The sequence below is a fragment of the Scyliorhinus canicula genome, chromosome 17, assembly GCF_902713615.1.
Source record: "Scyliorhinus canicula chromosome 17, sScyCan1.1, whole genome shotgun sequence".
Taxonomy (NCBI): Eukaryota; Metazoa; Chordata; class Chondrichthyes; order Carcharhiniformes; family Scyliorhinidae; genus Scyliorhinus; species Scyliorhinus canicula.
Genome location: NC_052162.1, coordinates 50,028,739 through 50,050,927, shown reverse-complemented (window position 1 = coordinate 50,050,927; position 22,189 = coordinate 50,028,739). Strand labels below are relative to the sequence as shown.

The following is a 22,189-nucleotide window of genomic DNA, read 5'->3' as shown; positions in this document are numbered from 1 at the left end:
AAGATGCATTGCAGGAAATGACCAAGGTTCCTCAGGATAGTGTCCTCAGCCCAATTGTCTTGAGCTGCTTCATTAATGACCTTACCTCCACCATAAGATCAGAAGTGGATATGTTTGATTAGCCTTGCATCCCATTCATTTCTTCCCAGTTAATGAATTAGACCGTGGCCATTGCAGTATGATCAGGATGGAATTGAGGCCTGGGTTAATAAGTGGTAAGTAACCATTCTGCCAGGCAATGATCATCTCCAACAAGAAAGAATCTGCTCTCCCGTCTTCATATTCAATCACATTACCATCTTTGCAACCCCACCACCAAATTCCTGGGGAACTTCAACTGGTCGTCATATTAATTTTGCAGCTCCAAGCAAGTAGAGGTCTGAAATCTGCAGCACGTAGCTCACCTCATATCTTCCCTCTACAAGACATTTTCCTGGATGAATGCAGCTCCAACAACACTTGAAGCTCAACACCATCTGGGTAAAACCTGACTGTGCGGCACACCACTATTGGCACATAGTAGATGCAGTGTGTGCCATCGACAAGATGCACTGCTGTAACTCTGCTTGGCTGCTTTTCCAGCACCTTCAACCCTGTGATCCCTACCATCTAGAATACTAAGAATGTGCATTACCACCTGCAAGTTTCCCTCCAAATCGCATAGCATCGTGGCTTATGCTGCTTGGTTAAAATTGTGGAACTTCTTCCCTAACAGCACTGTGCCTGCCTACACCACAAACATTGCAATGATTCAAGGCAGCTCACCACCAACTTCTCAAGTGCCAGCACGGCATGTCCCATGAACAAAAACAAATACGATCTGGTCTTGGAGGAAAAACCCCTGACTTTGGATTAGATTTGTGAAGGAACAGGGCAGATCCCCAAGTTGAATTGATTGGTTCCTTAGTGGCAACACCATGGGAGTGTTGCGTTCTAAACTAAAACCCAGTTTTAATCCTGTGTGTGTAAACAAAAATTTGTTTTTTTGTTGAGGGATTGCATGCATACTTTATTGTTTGGAAAACTGCTTTTGGAGTGGGTGGTGGAGGTTTCTAGATGGTGTTAGCTTGTTTTGGAAATTGCAAAGAGACTGATTTTCGGATTAGAAATTGCTTATTTTTTACATTTTTCATGCAAATTTGTTATCCTGTTTTGCTCTGTAGAGCCAGTGAAACGGAAACCCTGCAGTAACACGTTGGGAAAAAAGCGCAAACCAACAGCCAAGAGTTTTGTCCCAATCGATCTCCTGCTATCTAAACCAATGAAAGCTGTTTTATCCGAGTTTACTTCGTTGAGCCAAGTACCAGAGTTTTCCAATGTTTTCGAGTCACAGTCTGAACATGGAGTATCGCGAAAGTATGTATTCTTATAAGGTTGCCGTAGAAATGCTTTTCTATAAAGTTGCCAATGGGATCCTGTCAACATCTACTTAATTTTCTTGTAAACTGTGCAGACTTTGACTGTCTTAAATAAACTAGTTTCTGTATCTTTATAACAAAATCATATCAGAAATGGTCAATACGTGTGGCTGCATCTGTGAAGCAAACCAATTTAATGTATCAGGTCAATACCTTGTTGGATAAATGTTAGTTTCATTTATAAACCTTAGTCTCACCTATCAACCTATTCATCAACTGCCAATGCAATGGGGAAATTACTAGTATATTAATGCTATTGTGCATGTTGCACATTTTATTTGTCCCAAAGCATTGTTATATGGATAAGATATTTTGAAATGCTTTTATGTGAACGTTTATAGCAGCAATTTCCAATATCAACAATTGCTTGTCACAATGTAGTTATAGGCAATAGTCTCTTTATATAGGGAGTGTTTCTAAATTCACTTCCAACACTTTCTCTATCACTTTGCTCTATCGTTTTGTTTTTCCCTTTTGGAAGTTCTTTTCATTTTTGTTCTATCTCTGACAGCAAATACTTTTTACTGAAAGTGCAACTCTTGAATTGGAAGTGCCAACTTAAATTTAATGTTCAGGCCATTGCTAAAAGTAGGACTTTTAGCAATGGCCACCACTGAGTCAAGGACGACAGTTGATTTTATTTCTGTTGCTTTTTACACTCCGGGTCATCTGTTCTAATTTTCTGTTCCCCTTAAATGCTTCCCACATTTCGCCCTCCAGACATGTGTTGCTTTGCTGAACTTGCTCCCTAAGACATATCCATACTTGCTTTCAACTGCTTACTCTTGCTATTCTTATCAACTGGAAGGCCTGGCTGCATGAACCTGGAGGCTTTCTGATATGTGTTCCAAACACACCTGATGTCAGCAGCAAGGGTATCCCAAAACCCAGAAGGGTAACTTGGAAGACTGGTTCTTAGTGATCAATTTGGTATAATGAGGAAAAATATGCAAACTGTCCAGTCGTCTTGTAATCAATTAATGAAGAATATTTATTAATTTAAAAGGACTGCCATACACTACAACAGTACACTGAACTAAAATAATGGCTGTATAGATACATAATCTTATGAAGTTGACCCCTGTCCCCTGCTCTCTAGGTTCCTGAACTCTGAGAAATGCCCCTTTCCTAAACAATATTGAATATTACATAAATCTGGGCTACATCCTGGTGAGGGGAGGTAGGGGTCCGCCGAATTTGAGGGTGAGGCTCTGGAGATTGCACTGGAAATCCAGGCCTAGTAAGAGTGAAGCGCAGAAGTTGGGGAGAACGTACAGACAGAAACGGTCAAATTCCACGCCCTGTACAGTAAGTTTAACCAGGCAGAAACCCCGGATCGGGACAGAGTGGGAACCGGAGGCGAGAGAGATCTGCCGGTCGGCGGGATGGACCGCAAGGGAATAGCGCCTTACCGTGTCCGGGTGGACGAAGCTCTCGGTGCTCCCGGAGTCGATGAGGCAGGAGGTCACATGGCCGTTGACCAGCACCGATGTGGAAGAGGGTGCCAGGTTGCGAGGACGGGTCTGGTCGAGCGTAACGGAGGCGAGCAGTGGGTGATCGGCGGTTTAGTCAGATGAGTCCGACGAGGAGCGGTAGCGACCCGTGTCCCGTGATGGCGGCACCTGGAGACAAGATGGCGGCGTCCATGGGGTGCACGTTGTGGGGTCGGAGCAAAATGGCGGCGCCCATGGAACGCACATGGCGGTGGTGGATGAAGATGGCGGCGCCCATGGAGCGCACGTGGCGGGGCGGCAAAAGATGGTGGCGCCCACTGATCACACGTGGGGTCGGGGGAAGTGGATGGCGGGGCCTATTGAGGGAGCGGCTGAGGCGAGGGGACCGGGGGCGCGATAGCGGCGACCGTCCGGGACTGACACACCGCTGCAAAATGGCCTTTCTTGCCACAAGCTTTGCAGGTCGCTGTGCGGGCCGGGCAGCGTTGGCGAGGGTACTTCTGCTGACCGCAGAAGTAACAGTGGGGACCCCCAGGGGGTGCGGTGTGGCGGGCAGCGCAGGCATAGTGCGCGGGGGCGGCTGCTGGGGGGGGGGGCGTTTGTGGGGTCCACGAGGGGTAGGACGGATAGGCCTGGGGGGCCGTTTGCGGGGTCCACGAGGGGTAGGACGGGTGGGCCGAGTGGCTAGCGGAGTAAGTTTGTGCACTACGTGAGGCGGCCGTCATGGAAAGCGCCAGGGCCTTTGCGGCCGCGAGGTTGGGGGTGGCCCCTTCCAGCAGTCGTTGCCGGATGGGGTCCGATGCAATGCCTGTAACGAAGGCATCGCGCATGAGTAAATCGGAATGTTCCATGGCTGAGAGGGCCCGGCCGTCGCAGTCTCGTACCAGAGGTATAAGGGCCCTCCAGAAGTCCTCAATCGACTCACCCGGCTGCTGGACGCGAGTAGAAAGTTGATGCCTCGCAAACAGGGTGTTCGCCGATGGTGCATAGTTCTCCTTGAGCAGTTCCATAGCTGTGGTGTAGTCAGTCGCATCTCGAATGTGCGGAAAGACGCTGGAGCTAAGTCTGGAGTACAGGAGTTGCTTTTTCTGAGCCTCCGTCGGGGGAGGGTCCGCTGAAGAGATGTAGACCTCTAAGACTGCGAGCCAGTGAACAAAGTCTTTTCTGGCGTGAGGCGAATGCGGATCCAGCTGCAGACGGTCAGGCTTGATTCTGATGTCCATGGTGAATGGGAAATCGTGCAACAATAAATTGTAGCGCTAACAATTATATTCAAAGCCGGGAGACTGGTTCAATAGAGGCTTTATTGTTGTACAATGTTGTCCCTCCATCTGCAACTATAGACTAAGGGTCTGAGCAGCTCTCATACATATTTATACACAAGCACCCTGTGGGCGGAGCTAGCCGGCAGGGGCTTACTGGAGGAACCTGTATTACAGGTACAGGCATACATCCCCCTACTGCAGTACGCATAACTACAGTGGTTATCTCACCACAGCTACATCCTGCATATAGTTACCACAAGCTAAATCCAGTAAATAGTTACCACCTGCAAGTTACCTTCCAGTTCTTCAGTTCAGTATCTAGTTTCTTCTCAGTTTTTAAAACAGTAGCTTTCAGGACTAACTTTTTCCGGGAAAGCCTGCTTTTCTAGCTATGGTTGTTGCAGCGTAACAGCTGTATCTCTTTTTTTTCCTCGTAGGCTGTACTCACTTGCCCTGCTATGGTTAAACTGTTTTTTTCCCTTTGGTGTTATTCTGTAACACCTTAGACCAGGCTTTATGCAAACAGGTGTGAATTATATTCTTCACTTAGAAATGTGGAAGAGGGGTGTTCTAACACCTAGTTCTATACCATTGTTCACCCTCTAAAAACATTTGTTTTTCTACGCTAATTAGCATATCAAAAACATGGTTCCCTTTTATCTAATGCTTTATTTTATCCCAATTTTATTTTTACTCTTTTTATCCCATTTCTCCAGTATCTTGACACGCGATTGCTGGCCAAATCCTCACTCTCATAGAATTCCTGCAGTGCAGAAGGAAGCCACTTGTTGCTGATAATCCCAGAGGCCTGCTTTCTTCCTGCTTTGAGGCTTTGTTTTACTTTCTGACTTAATTCCCAATCTTAGAACATAGAACATACAGTGCAGAAGGAGGTCATTCGACCCATCGAGTCTGCACCGACCCACTTAAGCCCTCACTTTCACCCTATCCCCGTAACCCAATAAACCCCCCCTAATCTTTTTGTTCACTAAGGGCAATTTTATCATGGCCAATCCACCTAACCTGCCCGTCTTTGGACTGTGGGAGGAAACTGGAGCACCCGGAGGAAACCCACGCAAACACAGGAAGAATGTGCAGACTCCACGCAGACAGTGACCCAGCGGGGAAGCGAACCTGGGACCCTGGCGCTGTGAAGCCATAGTGCTATACACTCTTGGCTACTGTGCTGCCCCATCTTGTTTTATTCCTTGCTTGCTCTGATGTGCTTCTGGATTGCTTTGCTCCCCACTCATCTTTCTCCTTTCTACATTTTATTGCTAATCATGTTTCTTTTTAAGTAGCCCTATTTAGATTGCTTTCCTTATTATTTTCTGTCGCCAGTTGTTATATTTTCCCCTTTTTCATGCTTTTTGTTTAGCACCCCTATGATGTTCCTTCTCTTCCCCACAAGTCTAATTTTTATATTATATATTTTAAGGTCTATGTTCTTATCATTTTCCTAACCCAACATCAGTTACAAGTCATATAATTTGTTCCTACAATCAAAACTCTCTCCTACGATATCCTGTGCAGTAACCTAATGTCCTTTTTTAAAAAATGAACGAATACGCTCGATTCCTTGTACATCTCTCGTGACCATTTTCTAGAATTGTACATTCCTACATATTTTATGAAACCATTATGCATTTTAATAGGGAATAGCTTGTGCATTATAACACTCCATACCAGCTGTAAGTCAGAAATATGCTCTCCTAGGGCATTTAGGTTTTCTCCACATCCAGATTACCGTTTGGAGTCCACAAGGTCATGAGGACTTTTGCTGCCTTGCAGTCTTGGATGGTACAGTTGCGACTAACCAATAGACTGAAGAGCTCACAGGAGCAGAGGTAGGCCATTCAGCTCATTGAGCTTGCTACAACATTCAATACACAATCCTCACGTTCCCACCTAGCTGTGTGCCATCCATGAACGTGGCTCCCTACATCCAAATTATTGATCCATATTGTGAACATCTGGGGCCCAAGTACCGATTCATGCGGTACCCATTTTTCTGTCAACGTGAGAATGATCTGTTTATTCCTACTGCTTTCTGGCTGTGAACAAATCCTTAATCTATTCTAGTACATTACCTCCTATCCAATGACCCACACTCCTGCCTTGAGGGGCAACGAGTCCCTCCATTCCAGCAAAATCCATCTCGGGGTCACCAGGGAGGAGAAGGCCAGGACATCGGCCCCCAGATCCTCCGATACCTCAGATATTGCCAGTTCTGGACTCGGGGGTTACCCTCCCTTCCAGGACTTCTGACATAACGTCCGTGAATCCCTGCCAGAATTCCCTCAATTTCAGACATGTGCAAAACATATGTACATAGTTCGCCAGGCTCCCCCCACACCACTTACATCTGTCCTCAAAGAACCTGCTCATCCGGGCCGCCGTCATGTGGACCACCTTGAACTGGATCAAGCTAAGTCTGGCACACAACGAGGATGAATTAACTCTCTTCAAGACTTTTTCTCACAGTTCAATTTCCAGCTCTCCTCCCAGCTCCTCATCCCACTTCCTCTTCACCTCTCTGATAGGGGCCCCTTCCCACTCCATCAACTCCTTGTATATGTCCGAAACTCTCCCCTCTCTAACCCCTGTTTTGACACCACCTTGTCCTGTAGTCCCCTCAGGAGGAGGCGAGGAAAGCTTGGAACCTGCCTCCGTACAAAGTCCTGCACCTGAACGTACCGGAACCCATTCTGACCCGGCAACTCAAACTCCTCCTCTAGTGCCTCCAAGGTCGGAAAGCCCTCCTGGATGAATAGGTCCCCAAATCTCTCAATCCCTGCCCGCTGCCATCTCTGAAAGCCCCCATCCAGCCCCCCCTGCGGCAAACCGGTGGTTGTCGCAAATCGGTGACCACACTGACCACCTTCAATCTCGTGCTGCCTCCATTTCCCCCACACCCTCAGGGCTGCCACCACTGCTGGGCTTGTAGAGTACCGAGCCGGTGAGAAGAGCAGAGGTGCCGTTAGTAAAGCCTCCAAACTCGTACCCTTGCAGGATGTGGCTTCCACTTGATCCCAAACCGACTCCTCCCCCACTACCCACTTCCTGACCATTGATATGTTGGCCGCCCAGTAATAGTCACTAAAGCTCGAGAGGGCCAAACCCACCTCTCCGCGACCCCGTTCCAGGAGTGCCTTCTTTACTCTAGGGGTTTTACCCGCGCACCCAACCCAAAATTGCCGTGTTCGTTTTCCTGAACAGGACAAAAATCGGAAGACATTGTGAAAAGGAGAGCAGTCTCGGAAGGACCGTCATCTTCACCGTCTGCACCCTCCCCCCAAAGTCAGTGGGAGTATGTCCCATCTGCGGAAGTTCCTTTTCATTTGATCGATTGCTTTGCCCAGATTTAACCTATGAAGCTGCCCCAATACTTAGTCACTTGAATCCCACGATATCTAAAACTTCTCAGCTACTTTAAAAGTTAACTCCTTCAGTCTCTTACTGTCCTTGTGCCTGGATCACGTACATCTCGCTCTTTCCCATACTTAACGTCTTACATTTGCCACCGGGGCCTGCTATAACTGCCAGACCTAATCCACAAATCCTTGCCCGAACCCAAACCTGCATATCCCATAGGTACTTCCACTCCACCTGGTCAAAAGCCTTCTCCGCGTCCATGGCTGCCACCTCAACATCGCGCCCCTCTGCTGGCATCATTATAACATTAAGAAAGGGTAGCATGGTGGCGCAGTGGATTAGCACTCATGGCGCCGAGGTCCCAGGTTCGATCCCAGCTCTGGGTCACCGTCCATGTGCAGTTTGTACATTCTCCCCGTGTTTACGTGGGTTTCACCCCCACAACCCAAAAATGTGCAAGCTAGGTGGATTGGCCACGCTAAATTGCCACGTAATTGGAAAAAATGCATTGGGTATTCTTTTTAAAAAAAAAAAAAAAATAAATTATAACATTAAGAAGCCATCTAATATTGCAGGTCGGGTGCCTGCCCTTCACAAATCCCGTCTGATCCTCCCCGAATACCTCTGGGACACAATCCTCTATTCGGGTGGCCAAGATCTTTGCCAGCAATTTAGCATCCGCATTGTTGTGTTATGTACCCTGGGATAACACAGGTTGCTACTGGATGCACCTTTAACCAAAAATACTCCAGACCTTGGAAGTTAGTTCAATCTGATTTATTGAACCAGTAGCACAGTTCTCTATGAGTTCGACTCTCTGCTAACCCAAGTGTGGTTACTCTGTCTGACTGATCCAGACGAGCTCTTAGTCACGTGCTCGAGGTGTGATACTGTAAATTCACCTGACTCACTCTGTAGATGTTCATCAGTGGAAAGAGGCGGAGTGTGTGTGCCTCTTGCCTTTTATAGTGAGATACCACCCCTGAGTGTTCTGCCTGCTCATGTCATGTCCTGTTCTCTGTGTTCATTAGCTGCCTGTCTGTATATCACTATCTGCATGTGTGCATATCATGACACACATTCAAAAGAGACATTGGCCTGTACGATCCACAGCACTCTGGGTCTGAGTCTCGCTTCAGGATTAGAGAGATTGATGCCTGTGATGGCGTTGGGGGAAGCACTTCCAGCTCCTTGGGCTTGTTAAAAGCCTTGACCAGAAGCGGCTCCAGTAGCCCAAAAAATCTTTTATTAAATTCCACTGGTAATTCATCAGGTCCCGGGGGCTTAGCCGATTGCATCGCCGCCACTCCGTCTATCACCTCCACGACTCCAATTGGACCCCCCCAGGACTTCCACCAGCTCCTAATCTACCTTCAGGAACTCTAGCCTCTCCTGGAATTGATTCATACCTTCCTCCCCCAGCGATGGTTCCGACTCATATAATCGACTATGGAATTCATGAAACACGTTGTTAACTGCCCCCGGGTCCATCACTACCTTCCCCCTCATATCCTTTATTTTCCCTATTTCTCTCGCCGCCTCCTGCTTCCTCAACTGATGCACCAGCATCCTGATAGCCTTCTCCCCATATTCATATATTGCCCATTTTACCCTCCTCAGCTGTCCCTCCGCCTTCTATTTGGAGTCTCGGACGCTCCATTATGAGCTCCTCATTCGGAGACTCCGCATATCTCCTGTCCACCTGTAAGATTTCTCCTATCAACTTGTCCAGCTCCGCCCCGTTCAGTCTTCTCCCCATGGGCCCGAATCAAAATACATTCCCCTCTAATAACCGCCTTCAGTGCCTCCCAGACCACCTGAGCCGTGGTCTCTCCCATGTCGTTGTTCTTGAAATACCCCCGAATGGCCTCCCTCACTCACTCTCAGATCTCGTCATTTGCTACCAGCCCTGCATCTAATCTTCATTGTGTGTGCTGCGACCTTCTTGTGCTTACCCGCAGGGCTATCCAATGTGGCGGGTGGTCTGACACCACAATTGCTGAGTACTCTGTTTCCTCCACCCCGCCAACTGTTTTATCCAGTACAAAGAAATCTATCCTGGAGTATGTCTTGTGTACATGAGTGGAATGAATATTCCTTGCTCCGTAGCCTCTCTAATCTCCACGGATCAACCCCTCTCATGCGCTCCATGAATCCCCGCAGTTCTTTCACCATTGTTGATACCTTCCCTGACCTGGAACTCGACCGGTCCATTCTCGGATCTAGGACCGTGTTGAAGTCACCCCCATAACCAACCGGTGCGAGCCAAGGTTTGGGATCTTTCCCAACACCTTTCTGACAAACGTGACATCATCCCAGTTTGGGGCAAATATATTTACCAACATCACTGCCATTCCCTCCAGTTTCCCGCTAACCATAATAAATCTGCCTCCCGGGTCTGCCTCTATTTTCCCTACCTCAAATGCCACCCCTTTGTTAATCAGGATGGCCACCCCCCTTGCTTAAAGTCCAGTCCCTAATGGAGTACCTGTCCGACCAATCCCTTCTTCAGTCTAACGTGGTCTCCCAGCTTCAAGTGTGTCTCCTGTAGCATGGCCACGTCCGCTTTTAGCTGCCTGAAGTGTGCGAACACAAGGGCTCTTTTGACCGGCCCATTCAGTCCACGAACATTCCAGTTAACCAGTCTGGTCGGTGGGTTGGTGTGTGTAGGGGGGTGGGGTGTGTGCTCCTGCCTGCCCCCCCCTTGTCGGCCAGCCCTTAGCCCATGTCCCGCACCTCTCCTGTCCCGCCCCTTGGCAGCCACTGCCATCTGGTCTCCATCTCCAACATCCTAAAAGTCGCCTCTTGTCAGCTGTCCCCTCCCACTCCGTCTCTGTTCAGCTCTCCCCCCATTTTGCTCCCGTGAACCAGCTCTCCCAGCTAGCCTAGCAGCTCCCGCCTCTGGCGACTAGCATCCTACGACCTGCTGGATCCTCGCCTCCAAATTCTTCACAAGTTCTCTGAGTAATAGCAACAAACACCGAAAGCAAACAAACAATCCCCCAAGGTCCGGGAGCAGAGGTCTACCCCTCCTCTCGTTACAACATCTTATCAGTCCCATCACCTTCAAACAGAGCTGAAAACAATAGACGAAAAATCAAGCAGGATAAGAAAAAAAAAATTTTGCATGCAAAAACTCAAACATCTTTTCTTTTTTTCTTTCCCCCCAGAACATCGTGACGTAAAAATTATTTTACTGTACCCCTTGTACATACAGCAACGGATCAAAATCAAACCAATCCGAGATATCCTTCTTTTCCCGATCCCCGCAACATAAGTTATGGTGAAAGGCTGAGATTTTTTGAAATATAAAGCATCACAAAGCTACCATCTAGATTTTAAAGTCATTATGCCTCTACCAGATTATTGTCCTTCATGCAGACCGCCGCTTCTTCTGGCGAGCCAAAATATACTTCCTGGTTCTCGTAGGTCACCCAAAGACAGGCTGGGTGGAGCAGTCCAAATTTTATTCCCTTCGCATACTGGGCCGCCTTAACCTTATTGAAACTCGCCCCCCTCTTTGCGAGTTCTGCTCCCAAGTCTTGATACACCCGGATCTCAGAATCTTCCATGAACCATTTTGTCTGCCTGCCCACCTCATAATGCGTTCCTTGTCCAGCAATCGATGCAGCCTTATCACATCGCCCTCGGGGGCTCACGCCCCTGGGGTTTACGCATGAGCACCCTGTGAGCCCGGTCCACCTCCAACGGCCTGTCGAATGCACCTACCCTGAAAATCTTCTCTAGCATCTTCCCCACATACGCACCGGCATCCGATCCTTCCTTTCCCTCTGGCAAACCGATAATCCGGATATTCTGCCTGCGAGAACGATTCTCCAGGTCCTCGCACCTTCTCCAACAGCCGTTTATGTCGATCCTGTATGATAATTTCCATTGCCATCGCATTGGAGTGCTCCTCTTGTTCCGCCGCCAGCTCCTGCAACTTTTGAATCGCCTGTCCCTGGGTCGTCACTTTCTCCTCCACCCAGTCGACCACGTCCTTAATCGAGGTCACCGCCCAGATCAGGTCCTCCGCACGCTCCTTACGATGCCGGGCGAACTTCTCATCCAAGTATTTAACCCACTGATCCATCATCCATTGAGCTGGCGTGGTCGAACTTTGCTTCTCTGCCATTGCATCCACCAAACTCTGAACTTCACTCTCAACCAACTTTTGATTTCTTCTTTTACGATTGTTTCTTGGGTGCAGCACTATAAGCTAGGGGTCGTCCTCCTCTCCTCTTGCTTTTATCCACTTATGTTGAAAAATTCCAGCTTAAAAGCCGTTAAAAGATCACTAAGAGCGGGAGCTGCTAAATGTGCGACCGTTCACTCTATAGTCGCCACCGGAAGTCCCCTTTATCAATTCTGTTAGTAACATCTTCAAAAAAGAAGCTCCAGGTTTACCAAACGTGATTTCCATTCAGAGTTCAATGTTGAATATGACCAATCAGATTATCTTTACCCAAGTGTCCATTTATCACATCCTTTAGAATAGATTCCAGCATTTAACCTACTACTGATGTCTGGCTAACAGGTCTGTTTCTTGTTTTCTCTCTCTCTTTGTTTTTAAATAATGGGGTGATATTGTTACCTTTCAATCTGCCGAAACCATTCCAGAATCTATAGAATTTTAGAAGATGATTAGCAATGCATCCAGAATCGCTTTAACTTATTGGGGGAGGCAGTGGCATAGTGGTATTGTAGCTGGACTAGTAATTTAGAGATCCAGAATAATGTTCTGGGGACCTGGATTTGAATTCCACCTTGGCAGATGCTGAAATTTGAATTCAGTCAAAACAAATCTGGAATTAAAAATCTAAAGGTGACCATGAAACCATTGTCGATTGTTGTAAAATCCAATCTGGTACATTAATGTCCTTTAAGAAAGGAAATCTGCCGTTCTTACCTGGTCTGACCTATATGTAACTCCAGATCCACACCAATGTGGGGCTGGTTTAGCACACTGGGCTAAATTGCTGGCTTTTAAAGCAGACCAAGGCAGGCCAGCAGCACGGTTCAATTCCCGTACCAGCCTCCCCGAACAGGCGCCGGAATGTGGCGACTAGGGGCTTTTCACAGTAACTTCATTGAAGCCTACTCGTGTCAATAAGCGATTTTCATTTCATTCATGTGGATGACTCTTGAATGCCCTCAGGGAAGAGAAATTAATGCTGACCCACAGCGATGTCCACATCCCATGAACAAAGTTTTAAAAAACTTGCCTCTATCAACACTCTGGCATGAATAATATCAGGTCTTTTCAACTGGTAGTCCCAAGATAGCTTTACTAATACTAATTGCTTTCAATTCCTCATTCTCCCTAGTCCCCAAGATCTTTAATTCGAGGAGAGTTCTTTTATCTTCCTCAGTGAGATCGAAACACTGCTGATTTAGTAGCGTCTCTGCCATTTCTCTGTTCCCCATTATAAATTTTCCTGACCCTGCCTGTTTATTGACCCACATCTGTCTTGGCCAAATCTTTCCTTTTCACATGTGCATACGACCTTTTACAGTCGCTTTTTTGTGTGTTTGCTAATTTGCATTCATATTCTATTCTCCATTTATCAGTTCCTTTCCTTTGTATTCTAAAATCCTCCTAATCCTCTGGCTTACTACATTTCTGGCAATTTTATAGGTCTTTACTTTCAAATGTTATATAATGCATTATCTTATACAATGCATAATTTTCTTTGTTAGCCATGATTGACTGATGTTACTTTTTGGTGTTTTTGTGCCTTGAAGGAATGTGCAGTTGCTGTAAACCATGTTGTCAATTTTTTGAAGACTATCCATTGCCCAAGTGCTGTCATACTGTTATTTACCCAATCCACCTCTGCCAATTTGTCCCCAATACCTTAATTTCCTTTGTTTAAATTTAACACTGACTTCCCATCAACCTCAAATACACCCGAATACATCATCACAATTTCTGAAGTCAGATTGGGCTTCTTGAAAGTGAACCCTCAAAGCAATAGGTCCTGATGGAGTCCCTGGTCGTGCACTCCAATCCTGCACGGACTAACTGGTGGGCGTGTTCGCGGACATCTTCAACCCCTCCCTACTCTGTTCTGAGGTTCCTACCTGCTTCAAGAAGACCACCATCATATCGGTGCCGAAGAAGAACCAGGCAACATACCTCAACGACTACTGTCCAGTGGCCCTGACATCTATCATTATGAAGTGCTTCGAGGGGTTGGTCATGAGACACATGAACTCCATACTTCCAGAATGCCTTGATCCACTGCAATTTGCATACTGTCACAATGGTCCACAGCAGACACCATCTCCCTGTCCCTACACATCCCTGGGGCATCTTGACAACAAGGACTCCTATTCATTGAATACAGCTTCGCCTTCAACACCATAATCACAGCCAAGCTCATTTCAAAACTCCAAAAGCTAGGACTTGGCTCCTCCCTCTGCAACTAGATCCTTGACTTCCTCACCCCCAGACCACAATCAGTAAGGATCAACAACAACCTCTCCTCCACCATAGTCGTCAATACCTGGGCCCTGCAAGGCTGTATTATTAGCCCCCTAATATACTTCCTATACACACACGACTGTGGCAAAATCTGGCACCAATTTAATCTACAAGTTTGCTGATGACACTGTCGTAGTGAGTCAGAGTACAGGAATGAGATAGAGAACCTAGTGGCATGGTGTAACAACAGCATCTCTCCCTCAACGTTAGCAAAACTAAAGAGCTGATCATTTACTTCAGGAAGCAAAGTATTGTACATACCCAGTGTGCATGTCAAGGTGGAGATAGTTGACAGCTTCAAAATCCTAGGTATGCACATCACCAACTATCTCTCCTGGTCCATCCATATCAACGCTTTACCAAGTAAGCACAATAGCGCCTATACTTTCTCAGGAAATTAAGGAAATTCGGCATGTCCATATTGACTCTTACCAATTTTTATAGATACACCGTAGAAATCAGCCTACATGGCTGCATCACAGCCTGGTTTGGCAACTGCTTGGCCCTATACAGAAAGAAACTACAAAGTCATGAACACAGCCCAGTCCATCCGGAACCTGCCTCCCATCCATTGACTCTGTCTAGACCTCCCGCTGCCTTGGGAAAGCAGGTAGCATAATCAAAGACCCCTCCCACCCTGGTTATTCTCTTCCATCGGGCAGACGATACAAAAGTCTGAGAATACGTGCTAACAGGTTCAAAAACAGCTTCTTTCCCGCTGTTGCCAGACTCCTGAATGACCCTCTTATGGACTGAACTGATCTCTTCACTCATGTTCTCTAAAGAGTAGTACTACACGCTGTATGCTTACCCAATGCCTGTGCCTATATACATTTTGTATTTATGTATGTCCTATGTTTTTTAAGGTATGGTACGATCTGTCTGGACTGTACGCAGAACAGTACTTTTCACTGCACCTCGGTGACAATAAATCAAATCCAATTCAGATTGATCATTTTCTATCATATTATGTTCATTTAGCCCTCGGGTTCTTTTCCAACAAGATTATCCTAAGATTACTGCACTTGAGGTCCTGCTTGTTGTTTTTGTTCCAATTCACTAAAATCTGCTTTCTGAACCTCATCCCTCTTTCTAACTTAGGTTCTCTTCAACTGCCTTCAGGCTCCTGACATGTAGTGTGACCACCTCCCTAAACGTGCTATCCATGTAGTTTGTTCTCTGCCTCTTGGGTGCACACATGACTCCAGCCGCTGCACAATTCCAAAACCCGGAGGTCAGGTTTCTGCATCCAGTGACGCTTCCTGCACCCTGGACCTATGTTCTTTGAGGACACCTGGTGCATCTATGACTTCATACATACCACAGGATGTACTTTCTGTGGGGCCGAGATGACCTGCTATACTGCAACTTTAAAAACTATTCATTACAATTAGATCAAGTCACGTAACTTACCAGTTACTTTGGATTTTGTTTATTGTCACGTGTACCAATATACAGTGAAAAGTATTTTTCTGCGAGCAGCTCAACAGATCATTAAGTACATGAAAAGGAAATAAAAGAAAATACATAATAGGGCAACACAAGGTACACAATGTAACTACATAATACCGGCATTGGGTGAAGCATACAGGGGTGTAGTGTTAATGAGGTCAGTCCATAAGAGGGTCGTTCAGGAGTCTGTTAACAGCGGGGTTGTTTTTAGTCTGCTCATGCGTGTTCTCAGACTTTTGTATCTTTTGCCCGATGGAAGAAGTTTGAAGAGTGAGTAAGCCGGGTGGGAGGGGTCTTTGATTATGCTGCCTGCTTTACCCAGGCAACGGGAGGTGTAGATGGAGTCAATGGATGGGAGGCAGGTTTGTGTGAAGGACTTGTGTTCACGACTCTCTGAAGTTTCTTGTGGTCTTGGGCCGAGCAATTGCCATACCAATCTGATGCAGCCAGATAGGATGCTTTCTATGGTGCAGAGTTGGTAAGAGTTAATGTGGACATGCCGGATTTCTTAGTTTCCTGAGGAATATAGGCGCTGTTGTGCTTTCTTGGTGGTAGCGTCGACATGGGTGGACCAGGTCAGATTTCTGGAGGTGTGTACCCCATGGAATTTTAAACTGCTAACCATCTCCACCTTGGCCTGATGATGACAGGAGTACTTTACTTTCTGAAGTCAATGATCAACTCTTTAGTTTTGCTGGCATTGAGGGTCAGATTGTTGTCATTGCACCACTCCACTCGGTTCTCAATCGCCCTCGTGTATTCGGACTTGCCAGTCCACTTCCCTGTATCGTTAAGTACTAGCCACTGGAGGCTTAAAAAAGGTAGGTAAATGAGCCCCTCCCTTGCCGAACTTCCTTGCTCACCAACTTCCACTTTACACAAACTTGTAGTAGCACTTGGTGCAGATGAAACCGCACTGTGGATGTCCTGTTGGAATACTTCAAGCAATAGATTCAAGCTTCCGTAAACCAGTTAAAGCAAGCTATCTAATTAGCTGCAGCTACACTTGGAGAGTTTGTCTAACTCTGTTTTCAGGCTGGAATAAAACTTCACATCAAATTGTTCCATAAGTTAAAGGAAAGTTAATTACTAAATTAAAGAGGTAAAAAATAGATTTCGGGTAGAAATTAACCTTTAAAACCCATTCATGTACTAGCTCAGTGAAGACCATGTCAAACAAAGCAGACTATTACAATACCTATTTCTTGCCTGTAAGGTTTTCCTGAAAGAAGTGTAGCAGGTAATTGGTGATTACTCTCTCAACTGACATCGAGCAAATATCCTCAAATAAGTTCAGGAACTCCTGATGTATGGAAGTGTTAATTTTTTTTAAGAACTCCCTTTTTGAGTGGTTGTTCCACTCAAATTTCCACTCCTTAATTTCTGTTTTATCTCTTATTAGATGCCTAATGCCTGGCTGCTTCCTGCAGGACCTGACTCTCAGCTCGTCAAAGTATGTAAAGAATTTCAAACAGAATCGGGAGGAATTAACTCAAGAACTCTATAATTTATACAATAAGAGTGTTTTTCAGCAGAAGGTAAAAGATTATTGATCCAATATTGGATAGCCAACCAATTAGATCCTGCAGGTTTGGGTGTGATTGACATTCTGTATGATTTACAGCTTCCAGAGAAGTTGGCGATCACATGGAATAAGAAAATGCGAAAAACTGCTGGGTATTGCGTTACTGGACAGAAACGGGATGGTACTCTTCAACGCTACGCCAGAATTGAACTGTCAGAGAAAGTTTGTGATTCAGCTGGTGAGAACAAAACTAGTGTGAATTGAAGGCACAATTACATTTTATTTTCAAAAGTGCTTAAGTTGCCATTAGTCTCCCTATTTTGATATGACATAGAATACCCAGAAATTGTGTTGTCTGTAAAACTTCAGACACTTGACTAGTTTATTATTCAAATGTTTTAGCGAGGTGCCCTTATTTGCGAGATGATCAAAGGACAGACAAGTTCACAATTCAACCCAAATTTATTCCCAAACACAATAAAACAGTTATCCCAAATAGTATCAGCCCAAGACTCTTAATACTACCCGTGTCGATGAACTGGGTCGAGCTACAGGTGAGTCTCTGTTGTTGCCATCGTCTGTGACACTGCTTCCATTCTGTCCTCTGGTCCAGCGTTGAGTGTTCTCTGATGCCTTTGCATCAGGTCTTCACTGGTGGGGGTCTCCAGATGCCTCTTTCTGATACTCCTCTTCGTTCCCTTCCAGAAGTTTCTCTGGCCCTCAGCCACTGTGGTTGCTGAACTTCAGTCGCAACGCCCAATGGAGTTATCAATTGCAACTCTAAAGGACACCAAGAACCCCCCCCCCCCCCCCCATCCCACACAGCAGTCCATCCCCGGCTGCGTTGTCTGCGCACAACCTTATCTCATACAAGGTGATCTAGGTGCCAGAAAATCTGACTGATCTGGGCAATCCGCAACAATCGATTCACTTGAATGGGGCCAATTTATCTTCTGATGTCCTGTTCACAGGACAAGCCCAGACTTGTCTGTCTCTGTCCGGTGTCCAGTGTATTCGAGTTTGGCTGTTTGACTTCCCATCAGGCCAGTCTGTGGTTCTGATTGTGGCTTTAATTTAAAAGTGTCCAATTTTGTATCGGGCCTAAGATTCGGGCTGTTAGCCATTTTACCACAATTAGAAGGAGCAATGATGGATGGAGTCCCGATTAGGATGATAAGTTCAGTCTCTGAGCCATTGTTCCCTATTTTCCCCTCTAGTTTCTCTAACTTAAGAACCCTATTTCATAGCACTTTTCCAGATCATTAACTCAAATATAGTGACTGGGGAAAAAGAAAAATTATATTGTTAGGATCCCAGTTGACATTACTACTGGACAGGAAGATCCCAGAATGGAACCCAGGCTCCAAAGATCGAACTTGTTTTTTTTTAAGGTAATCTGGAACAGAGTCGCAAGACTGCCTATTAGCTTTTAACAACAACAAAAAATATATTAATGACATGTTTGATAATATCATGCTCCTTCACTCACTTAACTTCACAAACAAACACCTATTTCAGGGATAAAACAGGTTACTCAATATATCTTGCGCTATAATGTTCTCAGTAAATACAGTGTCCCTGTAACCCGCCAGGTTAACTGTGGTCAGATAACACTCAACTCAGAAATAAAGTGGCATCTGCCACCCAATCAATCTTTTGTGGATTTCTCCTCAAATTAGCCCCAGATTATTATCGCACAAGTGTTTCCAAACACCACTCTCAAAAAGTCACGCTTTAAAATCTTCCTTCAAGCAATGCTTTTCCTCAGCTGCTTTAGCAAGGATTCAGTGTTTCTAACACTCCTTTCAGTATTCTTGGTCTTGATTCACCATGTTCATTCAAGCTTTTTACACAATCTCTCAGGTTTCAAAGCATGGAAATAGTACACCAAACCTTGCGATTGCTTCAGATATGTGGCTTCTCTCTTGCCAACCTCCTCAGCTCAGCTCTTCCATGGTCTGACTTTAACTTTGAACAAAATTACTCTGTTCCAATTGCAGTTTCTTTGTTCCTTTTTTTACTTCAATCTTCCTGAAAATGTCTTCATTCTCCAGTTCGTAGAACTAACTGTCCTCTAGTTTCTGGGACTTGTGTTCTTGCCCATTACTCCATTCTATGGCTTTCCTACTTCTAGCAGGGCATTACAGCAGTTCACTCTCCCACTCTTCTGCCTGGGTACAGTTGAACAAAAAGCAGCCAGGACGTTTCCCTAAAGCTGGCCCCAGGTTGCTAAGCTCACTCTTTCTCCCAGCTTGTCTTTACTTTTCACTCAGTAAACTCTCAGCCCAAAAGTGACAGTTTGAACTGAAACCAAAAGCCCCTGTCACCTGCAAACACCTTTCGTTTAACATGCATCTAACTAGTTTTACCTTTTCTTGCACAAAAAAACATAATTTAGAACTAACTCTGCTTTCTCACAATATGGGAACAATAAGTTGCATTGATGTATTTTTTCCTTCTTTGAATACATTTAACGGAGAGCTGCTAAATCCAAGAGCATTAGCAAAAACATACGTTAAGACTGCTTTTCCTGTCCTCAAACACTAATTTTGACGTTGCTTTGCAGAACGTCTACGTGATACATTGATTCATGAATTATGCCATGCTGCTACCTGGCTTATTAATAATGTGCGCGATGGACATGGACCATTCTGGAAGTTGTATGCACAAAGATCCATCTTGATCCACCCTGAATTACCAATGGTTACACGCTGTCACACGTATGAAATAAATTACAAGTATACATATAAGTGCAGCAAGTGCAAAAACACGTGAGTACATGAGAAATTTGCAGTGTTTTAAACTAATATTCTCCAACATAAGATGAGGTGCAGTCTTTCAATCATCATCCATGTTGAATGAGAGATTAGAAGGACGGTCTCAAAACTATAGCCCTATTCTGTGCTGCAGTGGTGGATCTTTCATTTTCAGATTTCTCCCTGAACCACCCCTACTCCCATCTCTAATTTCTTTCAGATCTTCAACTTGCCATGTTTTAACTGACGACGATGTTTTCAATTATTAAGGCTCCAAGTTCAGCATATTTACCTCCCCCCGCCTCACTTAAACCTCTTGTGTGTTTTCCTCTTTTTAAGATTACCCTTTTGGTCTGGCCATCTACCCTAATATCACTATGAATTTTCATTTGATTGTTCTCCTGTGAAGCGCCTTGGGGCATTTTACTAATTTAAATGTGGTACATAAATGCAAGCTGTTTTGTCGAGGACCGTGATCTCGGTACTATTTATTTTAAGCACTCGGACTTAAAAAGAAGGAAAAAACAGTTGGGGTTTATCTCTGTGAACTGGATTGGATTTTGCTGACTTCCTTTCTTGCTGCACCTCCATGTTGCCTTGTGGCAATCTACTTGCATATTGGAAGAATAGTCAACTGTTTGAGGCACTGGAGGGATTCAAGCAGCCAAGGAACTCTCTTTCAGATTAGGAACTTGTCACGGTCAGGAGGGGGAGCCAATTTAAACTGCCCTGTCTGACCCGTCATCCATAAACAGGTGTTTTTTATTTCTGATTTCCCCTTTATAAATGTATTTCCCCAACCTTTAAATGTAGAAATGTTCCAATCCTCTGCTAAGTTTACAGAGCTAACTTGTGGTAAAATGAAATTAAAAGACTTCCGGTGGCGACTATGAGGGAGTAGGTTGCACATTTGGTGGCTCCCGCTCTGTCTAGACATTCGGACCTTTCTCCCGACTTTTTTTTGCGCTGTTAAGCGCTGGACTAGAAGAAGCAGTGAACAAGTGTCTGTGGTATATATTGGTTTATGGAAGAGAGAGCCCGAAGGGATCGGAAGGCAAGAAACAAAAAGACAGGCTCGAGCTGGTTGTTGGCTGCAGCAGCGGACAAGATGGCCGGTGTCCAGACACCTGGGGCTTTGGTCCAACCATCAACGGAGGAGCTGATGCAGGTCATCCGGGAAGGCTTCGCCAGACAGAAACGGGAATGTCTGGATCTGATTAAGGAAACGGTGGAGAGGATGGAGCGAAGGCTAGATGCCCAGGACCGGATGATCCAGAAACTGGAGAAGGCGCTAGCTGAACAGGAGGAACACCAGACGACTGTGGAAATGGAGATGGGGATGCTGAAGGACTGTCAAAAAAGGCTGCTGGAACAGGTAGAGGATTTGGAGACTAGGTCCCATAGGCAGAACCGAAGGATTGTTGGCCTCCCGAAGGGGGCTGATGCCGGGGAGCTTGTGGCGAACATGTTCCAGAAGCTGCTGGGAGATGGGGCTTTCCCCCGACCGTTGGAAGTGGATCGGGCATACAGAGCGCTGGCGAGGAAGCCGCGGCAGGGAGACCCCCTGCCGGCGATGGTGGTCAGGTTCCACAGGTACCTGGATAAGGAGCGTATTCTCCTGTGGGCCAAGCGCACGTGGAGCTGTAAGTGGGACAACAGCATTTTGCGGGTGTACCAAGATTTAAGCGTGGAGGTGGCCAAGAGGAGGGCAGGCTTTAATCAAGTCAAGTCGATCGTGTTCAAGAAGCAGGTTAAGTTCGGACTGTTGTATACGGAGCAACTTTGGGTTATGCATGACGACCAACATCATTACTTTGAGTCGCCCAAGGACGCTATGGATTTAAACAGGAGGAAAGGACTGGTGCCAACTTGAGAGCATTCTGCTCTAAGTTTGAGAAACTGTTTTTCCTGTTTGTTTTAAATGTTGTTTGCACTGATTTATTTGTTTGTTCGTTTTCATTCTTGACTTTTTCTCTTCGATAACTGTGCTCTGTTTAAGAAGGGGAAAGTAGGGTTTTTTTAATTACTCTATTTCGGTGGGTGTTCTGTGTTGAGGGGGGATGGTGGTGGGGATTTTTGACTTTGTATTATTTTGAGTAGTATTACTTTGATCTGTATTATGGCGAGAGTTTGGCTTTGTTTTTCTTTTACACTGACTTTGCTTGGCGTCTGTTTCTTAAAGTGGGTGGTTGTTGGGGCTGGGTTGATGAGGGCGATGGTTTCGATGGGCGGGGGGGCGCAGGTAGGAGACGGGCGGGGGGGCGCAGGTAGGAGACATGCTGGCGCCGGAGCTGTGGGCCACCAGGCTAGCTGGGAGCACAGTGGGGGGGTGTGTATACAATCAGATTAGGGATGGGGTTAGGTTACAGTGTGTTGTTCCTGGGGGGGGGGGTTTATTAGGCTGACGAGGGAGGGATTTGATTTTGGAAGCAGAGAAGAGGTCGGGGATGGGTGCTG

At 45.9% G+C, this 22,189-nt stretch overlaps 1 protein-coding gene across 3 annotated transcripts in view; it reads left to right on the top strand.

Moving 5' to 3' along the window:
* Positions 1–22,189, top strand: part of gcna (germ cell nuclear acidic peptidase) — a 79,308-nt gene that overhangs the window by 49,273 nt on the left and 7,846 nt on the right. For all 3 annotated transcript variants that reach the window (XM_038774144.1, XM_038774142.1, XM_038774143.1), the window contains exons 9-12: positions 1,164–1,356; positions 16,854–16,989; positions 17,076–17,214; positions 19,543–19,747. In XM_038774144.1, coding sequence (XP_038630072.1) covers positions 1,164–1,356; positions 16,854–16,989; positions 17,076–17,214; positions 19,543–19,747 — 673 coding nt within the window. The remainder of the gene's footprint in view (positions 1–1,163; positions 1,357–16,853; positions 16,990–17,075; positions 17,215–19,542; positions 19,748–22,189) is intronic.